The 9,954-nt window shown below is 31.7% G+C and overlaps 1 protein-coding gene across 1 annotated transcript; it reads right to left on the reverse strand.

The window, feature by feature from the left end:
* Window positions 1-6,185: 6,185 nt before the first annotated feature.
* Window positions 6,186-7,419, reverse strand: LOC133187276 (complement C1q-like protein 2). Its single transcript, XM_061322632.1, has 2 exons — window positions 6,808-7,419; window positions 6,186-6,656 (listed from the first exon to the last, which is right to left on the reverse strand). The coding sequence occupies exons 1-2, from the start codon at window positions 6,887-6,889 to the stop codon at window positions 6,229-6,231; spliced, it is 510 nt and encodes a 169-aa protein (XP_061178616.1). The 5' UTR covers window positions 6,890-7,419; the 3' UTR covers window positions 6,186-6,228.
* Between the last annotated feature and the right edge of the window lie 2,535 nt (window positions 7,420-9,954).

The raw sequence follows: 9,954 nt of genomic DNA on the forward strand, positions 1-9,954 counted from the left end.
ATCTATTAAATGACAAAGGTTGATTATTCTAGGTCTCATAGTATTTACGTTACGAGCCGGACACAAAACGTTAACAGACACATGCAAAGACAAGATGGTCGTGAAATCCATACCATTAAGCCCCGTCTTAAGACGAGCGTATAAAAACGGGATAAAATAATCTCCTAAAGCCAATTTCTTTTTAAAAAGAATCTATCTTAAGACTTGTATGAGTTTAATGTACGTCTGTTAGGAAATTGACAACATTAACAAATAAGCAAATATATTTTTAGGGTGAATTCAAAAAAAATGACCACCAAACTGAATTTTTTTGGCAAAATTCAACAACTTGTAGCATATTTTTCACTTATATCATCATATTGCAAATGCATTCCAGTTTAAAATCCTGAAGTGGCAATAGAATAGACAATTGGATTAAAAAGTTTCAGAATTTTTATTAGAAAAATTTCTTTTGAAAAAAGAAAATATCATTACACCTTAAAAGACTTTCTAAAATACATAATCACAAGAAATTATAGTTTTTTATGCTTCAAAATGGTAAAAGGGGTATAAATGATTAAATCTAGACCTTGAATGAGTATCTTCTCTTGTACATGTGACAAAAAATTGGCTTTTTGATTGTTATTTTACATTATTTTTTTAATTCTGGTCTGAAAAGTTTTAATATGAAAAAAATATGAAGCAATAAAATTCCCCAAAATTCACTTTTTTGTCCGTTCAAGTCAATTCTTTAAATCAAAGCCAAAAAAGAATTGTTTTATACGAGTTCTCTTACAAAAAATACTAGATTTTGAAGTGACCCTATGTTACATTATTGTGTTGCACTCCTGACATCTGATATGTATTTTATTTAACATTGTTTTAAAAATTATAACACACAATAACCCATTCTTACTTTGTAAATCAATTTGCCGTGTCGATATTTTTCATCGTTTACAGCAGGTTTTTCATATGTTGAAGACCTTAAAACATGATTATTTGCAAAGTGTAATATATATAAAATGTATTTAAAATATATGTGAAATGATGAAAACTATTCCCTGAATTGACTGTAAAATTTCTGTAATTTGTTGATACACATAGTGTTTTGAACATCAAATAGTATCAAGCATTTTTTTTCAACTTATTTTTTAGTAAAGATAGTTAAAAAGCATCGGTAATTATGAAGCAGTTTTGTTGCACTCCTGACTGCAGTAAAATTTAAAATTAAAACCATAGAACAGAAAAATTCATAAAGTGTTGGCAACATCAAGTGGTAATGAAATTGTGCAATACTTATAGTCCAATACTTCATAATTAAAACAGATGAAAGTATTTAAAATTCGCATTTTATCTGGAATTATACCCTATTTTATGCCCAAAAACTAGCTTAAATGTATATTTAGAAGATAAAATATATTTTAAAGCATATTTTCCTTTAGAAGACAAACACAGTAACCCACCAGAGAAATTCTACTCATCATTTTTTCTTTATTTTTATTCTAAGTGGATGATTTATAATTCTAACATATTTGTTGCACTCCTGACCAACAGCATTGAGGCCTTTAAAGTAGAATTGTGAAGTGAAAATTAAATAAGAACTTGTTCCGTTGTTTCAGTGAAGTTGAGGAGGAATTACTTGAATTTTATGACAATGTTTTAGTGTGTTTATTTTTAACGTTCATTAAAAAAAATCACAAAAAGATAAAAACACATCTGAATTGATAAAATGGAAAAAGGAAGGATTTTAATAATAAAACTGTCAATAATTTAGCATTAAATTATACAAAAAGATCCTTATTAATTAATGAATACTTCTAAGCATGAATAGAAGTCTTTTCGTCACACAACTTGAATCTTTTAAAAAATGTGTTGCACTCCTGACCATAGAAATATGGATCTGAAGCACAGACAGATCCTGTAATTTACAAATCTATTTGGTAAAAATGTTCTTTGTGTCGTTATATTTTCCAAAATAAAAATCAGAAAATCATATAATGATAATAGTTTTTTCATGCTTGGGAGCAAAACATCAAATGTTGCACTCCTGACATTTTGGGGTATGCACATATACTTGACTCTCATTAATGTTGCTTGTGATTTATATAACATTTTTAAGTTTTAAAATGTATATCAGTTATTATTTTACACTTCCAAAATTCTTTTTTGTCTTAATTTTCTATCAGAATTTTACAATTGATGTTTTTTTGGCAACACTACATTTTTTCTGTTGCACTCCTGACATGGTGTAACATTTTTTTAAACATCAGCCATGACCACAACTTGATTAAACAAAAGTTATGACAGTCCACATTTAAAGCTCAATACTTTGAATGTTATCAGGAAAGTCTTTATTTTCAACATGAAGCATTATTTTTTATTTCACAGATCTCCAAAAAATATTGAAATTTCAAAATGTCACAAAAAGGTGTTGCACTCCTGACAATTTTAGCATCATTTTTGGGCATAACTTTTTTGTTAATTGAGATATCAACGAGATATTTGGCAGGTATTTAGACACTATCTAAAGACATATGCTGAGACATAGAAATCTATTTTCATTGCCTGTATTTTTAGTGTGGGTTGATAAATATGCATTTGGTCATTTTTTTTTAATTCACCCTTTACAATTTTAAAAACTTGTATAGGTTGCTAAAACTATTGCAGTGGTTTCATAGACAGAGGTCTGTATTTGATAATATTATTTTCTCTATTATTCAAAGCTCTCTGATTGGTTTAGACTTGATCACATGATCAAGTATATACGACTTGTGTTACTATTTAAAGATTCTGAAAAGCGTATATATATTTTGACTTCATGATTCTAAACATGGAAATAATCTTCTCCTAAAGCCAATTTCTTTTTAAAAATAATCTATCTTAAGACTTTGTATGAGTTTAATGTACGTCTGTTAGGAAATTGACAACATTAACAAATAAGCAAATATATTTTTACAATTTTAAAAACTTGCATAGGTTGCTAAATCTATTGCAGTGGTTTCACAGACAGAGGTCTGTATTTGATAATATTATTTTCTCTATTATTCAAAGCTCTCTGATTGGTTTAGACTTGATCACATGATCAAGTATATAAGACTTGTGTTACTATTTAAAGATTCTGAAAAGGGTATATATATATTGACTTCATGATTCTAAACATGGAAATAATCTTCTATAAAACAATAATGGCGATGACTTCACAATAGCCTACATGACTTGATGTTTCTGAATTATACATCAACTATTCATAATTATGATGTTCTGTAATAACTGGTAAGACGTAACAATGCCTTGAATAAGGATCTACTTTATATTATAACATATCAGATATGTTTTCATAAATTGACATATAATAAAACAAATGTAGACTTTTTGAATTAGTACATTCCCTTAATTACTCTATCAGTATAAAGGAAACACAATTACATTAAACAGCTTAATTCATTTTGATTTCTAGTCTCTATGTTTTAAAAATAAGACGAGAAAACTTGTGGCTTGTTCCCATTATTTTCCTTTTTTCAATCTCTGTAAAAAATAATATACCAAATGTAGCCCTTTCATTCGGTCAATACGTAGATAAATCGACTTCACAAAAAAAGAAGTGCTCGGTCGATATGCTTTTCTGTGAAGTCGATATATCTATGGATCGACCTCATGAAAGGGCTATATTTGTATATTATTGATGATACTGAAGTCAGTATGATTACCTAGTCTCTGTCTCAATCTTTCTATCAGAGAAATGGGGCTTTGTTTACTACACTCCTCCCCTCTGTCAGCTCAACCCCCCCCCCCCCCCACACACACACACACACAGGAGAACTCAGACTGGAGACTTGAGTCTTATTCTTGTTAGGCCTGATTTGTGGATTCTTAGATAACTGCTCTGTCTATTGATTGTCCATAATGCAGAAATAGTTTTTGTGAATTTTTTTCGTTTTCATCCCTGTTTTCAGTTTGCCCATTATTCAATATGCTGCGGCTTTACTATCACATATAGACTCATGATCCTGAGTATTATTTAACTTACTTATTACTCCCTCTTGATTTCGAGGGTTTTAGAAATTTACATAACTATAATATTCCCAGAGGGAGTTTTCAAGACATTTTCATGTACTTTTCCCCTTCTGTGATGTTTAGTTTACTGAATGAATTCAGCAGTAAAGTTTGTAAATCAAAGTTACCGAAATCAATGGCACATTTTGTATTAATGTGGCCCATGCCAACCCTACCCCCGGAGGTCCTGTTTTAAACAAACTTGAATCTACACATGAAAATGCTTCTGTAATATGACTAATCATAGCTTTGGTGTTTTTGACAGGAGGGTTCTCATGGCAAAGTGGAAGGCAGTTATTTAGGAGTTTCTTAACCTTAACAGTTGAACCATCTTAGCAGTTTATAAGCAGTTTCTAAACCATTTCTGCACTGCTTAGGGCATGTTGGGCCCACAATAAACCTTTGAATAAAATAGGCAGTTTTCTAAGCCTTAAAAGTTGTTAGGCAGTTTTACAGTTCGTTAGCAGTTCATAGGCAGTTCATAAGCAGTTATTTTGGTAAGATTTTTCAGGATTGGTTGCTCCCTTACATATAACTGTTTAAGTACTGCTTATTAAACTGTAAAGCTACTGTTTTTATACTGCTTAATTAACTGTTATACACTGCTTAATATGTACTGTTAATTAACTGTAATCTCATTTTGAGAACACATATTTCCTGAATTCCTAATAATTGTAATTTTTAACAGAAATACAATTACACTGTACATTGAATTAATTATACATATTTAATCAATCGTGCCAATATTAAACATACAATGCGTATGAAGTATAATACTACAAATGTTAAAACAATCAACATTATGAAAATTAATCCATGTACTTGTAATCTACAATGACGATTTCAATACCAATATAAATAAGAATGTACTTCTTTTTCCTTAAATATTAGTTGTAGTTAAAACAAAGACTTTGCTTATATTAGTTAAATGGAATTGAGTCAGTGATTCTTAAAAGGTGCTGGCAATATATCAGAGACCATTGAAATGATTCAAGCAGTATAATAATTGTGAAAATTATCTCTCTTTTCAAGAACACCTATAAAATATATTGTACCTACCGGCTGTTGTATGTATGCGTCATAATTTCAATTATTCTTAAGCTTTGTGGCCAGCAGGTCCCCTCTTCATGACTCTATTTCCTTTTGTTCAACACAACATGGCAGCCAAAGTTGAATTTTGGCGGCCAGTTGTTCTGTTCCTGTTGTGTATATTTATTGATCATTGAGCTTAACATTGATATTTCTCTTGATCCCAATCAAATTGTAAAGCACTATTTCTACGACTCAATTCTGTCACTTTCCAACACCAACGCATGCAAATAAGATTTAGCTGATCCTGCCCACAGTGTGAAGTATTAGCGGTTTAATATCTCATCGACATCGATTTTTTTTTTATGACCGCTCAGTAAAACATTGGAAATGTTAAACTTTTTACAGTACATGTATAGATTAATATAGGAACCAATTTTTAAAGGTATAACAATAAATATTATTTAAATGTCAAAGTATAAAGCCGTCGACTGTGAAAGTCAGCGTTTCTCGCAAAAGTCCACTATGGCCTTCTTCATTTTTTTTTCTGCAAAAACATACCACTGTACTTGAAATTGCCAAAAAAATTAAATTAAAACAATCATATATAAAGTAAATAAAACATAAGTAAAATTAACTGACTATGTTTTTTTTGGGAAATTAATTATACCGCACTAGACATCCAAATTTGAAAATGTTTTAAAATAAAAAGACACTATAGAAGTTGGGGAAATAATGTACATTTATTGACTGGGTTCGAGGGCAACATGCGTTTTGTCGGCCCCAAGAACTAAACTGTTTGCCTGAGGCCGTCTGAGACAGTCAATAAATGTTTTGTTATACCTTTCATTTATTTATTTATTTTGTTATTATTATTATTGTTATTTAACATGTATACATGCATGTTGAACCCCAACGAATGCAAATGAGATTTTAGCTGACCCCGCCCAGTGTATGACGTAAGCGGTGCAACATCTCATCGACAGGTCCAATATCTCACTCCGTGGTCAAACATCTATTTTTTATGACCGCTCAGCAAAACATTGGAAATGTTAGACTTTTATTAGTATTGATTTATATAGGAACAAATTTTTAAAGGTATAACAAAATATTTTGTCGAAATGCACACTATCCGGAAGGAACAAGTATTACTGTAACTCAGAAATGTTAAGTATGCGGCAAAAATCCTGAAAATGTGTGCATGGGCGTCGGATGAACGATAAAGCCAGATCCAGAATGCCTTCTAACCCAAACTCTATCCCCAGACCATAAACTGAGGCAAACCAGATTCGCTCCAGTTTGGTAAATGTATTGCTGGTGTTTTGTGTGGATTCCCTTGCTTTCCGCAAATGTTCTGACTTGGCTTTTACCATTCAAAACAATATCTGTGGCTATGTTACCGTTATCCCAGGATACGACAGCTGTGTAGAAAACGTAGTTTCCATTAATGGGTGCTGTAAAAACACCGTCACGTGGGTTATAGCCCTCTCCCACATTTGTGATGACATCTGGGAATACCATATCTGTTCTCGTCATGTCTTGTTCCGAATAGTGGCCAAAACCTGCCGTAAATGCAATTATACGTGTTCGATAATCTGAAAAAAGATCAGTAATCGTCTGATTCGATGGATGTGAAATTGCAATTTGATTTACAAATCATGGTGTATTTAAAAGTCCCTGTAGAAAAGACTTTTGTTACGTCAAACACTAGAGGTCTAATAAGAGATTATTAAAATTGGTTCTTACCATCCTTTTCTTCTGATACATTCCTTGTGAACTTATCGAACGAAGCCAAGGTAGATGATATATTTAGCTGATTATCCTCCATCTTTTTTGCCCAACCTTCTAGTTTCGAAACCGACTTGTTGATGTCTTTTTGAGTGCTGGAGAGATTCTGAACTTCTTCAAGAATATCTTTTGTTCTATTAAACAGAGCGCGACTTTCCTCATTCAATTTTGTTTCAGTGATTTTTTTGATGTTCAGATATAGCCGCAATATTTTCGTCGACAGTTTTCAGTTTTTGGTCATATTCCCGAATCTTACCCTGACAATTTACTACAATGCTTCCGAAACGTTTATTTTCCAACTGAAGGGTGTTGATTTGAGTTTTTAATGTCTCAATTGTCTGCTGGAAGTTGTACATCGTACTGTCAGCCGACTCCATGCTTCTCTTCATAGAATCAACGTCTCCAACTAATGCACGAACATTCTTGGCCACAGCTAAACCAATACTAGTACCTTGGTTGAGGATATGTTTTATAAATTCCAGTTCATTGCACTCGATCGCTTGCCAATTTTCTTTTAAAGCTGTTGAGTTGTGTTCTTCAGAGCCAGTTAGCAAAGAAAAGGCTCTTGCCTTGGTACTGATAATCAATGTCATACAAAGAAAGAAAGACTTCATTCTGACAGTCAAAAGAGGAAATGAATCGAACAAAGCAAATCTGCCACATTTATTATAAGAGAGAGAAAGAGAGCAGTTGCGACTCTTGACCATATCTGCAGATATAAGTAGGTCTATGAAAATATTAAATGATAGATGTAGATAAAATACATGGTATGCAACATCTGTCAATTCTGATAAAGTAGATAAAAACACAATAACACTTCAAATTATGTGATTTTTTTCCTGCAGATAAAGGGATGAAGTGATTATTATAAATATCTATCATATTAACACCACTTCACAAGCATATGAAAATAAAAACATTAATAAAGATTAACTAAGCATTGAAAAGTGACACTATTTAATATTCACCAATTAAAACATTGCCGTGATGTCATTCTTTAGTTCTTGCAGTCTTATTGTGTACATAATTATTTTAAAACAGAATATTATTTACGGATCACACAAATTTGGAAAATTAAAAAAATGTCTTCCAATTAAAAGAATAAACTAAAATAGTACACATTAAAATAAAACTTGAGCTCTTTGAACTTGCTAGACTTTAAGTGATGTTTTCATTTAGTGATAAAAAAAATTCAGAAATTCCCTTATTTTGGGTTTTTATAAAGCAGGGTTGGCTGGTTAATCTGTCATTTTAATCATAGAAGAATTCTACTTCTAGTAACAAATATAATTATCTATTACACATTCAATCCTTCATGTATTAAGATGAAATATGAAGATAACGGACAGCATTCAATCTCAAAAGTCCAATGAAACAATACAATTTTGGTGCAGAGCAAACGCAGATCTCAAAATTAAGAGTTGGGATCAGGTGCCGTGGAGGAGTGAGCATCCCCAGAAGACGGGTCACACCCGCCGTGTGCTCCTTGTGATGATCGGGAAAAAACGGAAAATCCGTAGATAGTTCAGTGTATAAATAATGGCTTAAGGAAGCTCTAAACACTGCACACTAAAGAGTACTATTTATAGGATAGTTTTATTGAGCTAGAGTGATCTGCCCTTAGAAGAAAAATAGAATAAATTGGAATCTACAGTTAATGACACAATTTGTTATGAATCAAAGTATTTTAATGTTATGTTAGACCAAGATTAAGTAATTGAATACATCATTTCCATTAATTTTCCCGATGTAAGTAAACAACGGTGATTTCTGTTCACAGATAGTACATTGTCTTTGAACATTTTTCCTACAGAAATAGGGCAGGTACCCTAAGTTGAAAATGAACTAGATACACTGAATATGTGCACCTTTATATGAAATATTTTTCTCAAAGTCCAAAAAGTATTTTTGATTAGTGTTTAGAGCTTCCTTAACAATTAGTATGAAAAACGTCAGGCAGCATTTGACTCAAAAATAGGTTGTATGTGCTGACAAGGTCATTGTATCGACCATAAAACGTTCGAAATGATGACTTCAAACGAGATGGTTGAAATCCTTGTTTCATCAACTTGTTTGTCAAAAGCTTGCCTCATTTTAGAAATTGTTCATAGTTACGTAGAGCATGCAAGCTCTTGCGTATTAAATCAACTAGGAGACATAAACCCCATATGAAGGTGACAAGGGTCTATTGCTACACAAGTAAGGAAAGTTGACGATTGAAAAGTTGAAGTCATCACGTTCATCATAAAGCTTTGTTGTTAGGTTACCATTAACGTCTTTTTCTAGTGAAATATCTAAATATGAAACAGATGTGTCAGACTCTGTGATATCTTTTATTTCAAGCTCACTGGGATATATCGAGTCGACATATGAATGGAAGTAACTATTGTTAATTAATACGTCCTTGATTTATCTAAATGTCGAGTTGAAGGCCACAGCCAGCGTTTTCTTCTTCTCATGTATAAGTTTTTGAATAAATCCTGCTTCATATGAATACAAAAATATGTCTGCTAATAACGGGGTGCAATTGGTACCCATGGGAATTCCAACAGATTGTTGGAAGACCTGGTCTCCAAAAACCACAAAGATACTGTCAATCAGAAACTCAAGCATCTTTTAAATATCATCTTCAGAGTACTTGTGCATACAATCAGAATGCTTTTTAACAAAATATTTTTTTCAAATAAGCAATAACAAGGTTAGTATATTTTTTATTGAAAAAGCAGCTATGATGTCAAAAAGCCTTGACTTTATTGTTGGGAATCAATGGTTGTATAAAGTGTCGAAAAGTCGTATGTTTTTATATTAATGATTTTGGTAAAATTTTGTTATTTCAAATTTTCCAAAAGTTCCTTGGAATTTTTAAGTATCCACATCTGATTTTCACCACTTCTCAAATATATTGTTGCACAGTACTCCTAAAGTTCCTTCTTCACTGCTGTTAATATTTTAGTGAAGAGTAAAGAAAGAGGTTTGGTAGAATATTTATTGGAACCTGCTATGTATGATTGTTTGTAAGGATTTTTATGAAGTTTCGGAATCCAATATAAATATGATAATATTCAAATTCATTTTGATTGCTGGGAATATTGAAAATATTCAGAA

Source organism: Saccostrea echinata, unplaced genomic scaffold (assembly GCF_033153115.1).
Source record: "Saccostrea echinata isolate AGI-Se365-2 ecotype Australia unplaced genomic scaffold, CSIRO_AGI_Sech_v1 ptg000014l, whole genome shotgun sequence".
Lineage (NCBI taxonomy): Eukaryota > Metazoa > Mollusca > Bivalvia > Ostreida > Ostreidae > Saccostrea > Saccostrea echinata.

What these genes read in the sequence shown, in the direction of transcription:
- LOC133187276 (XM_061322632.1), bottom strand. Translation starts at nt 6,889, where the DNA reads ATGGAGGATAATCAGCTAAATATATCATCTACCTTGGCTTCGTTCGAT. An exon ending in TGTATCAGAAGAAAAGGATG is followed by an intron (nt 6,657 to 6,807) that starts GTAAGAACCAAT and finishes ATCTTTTTTCAG; the next exon opens with ATTATCGAACACGTATAATT.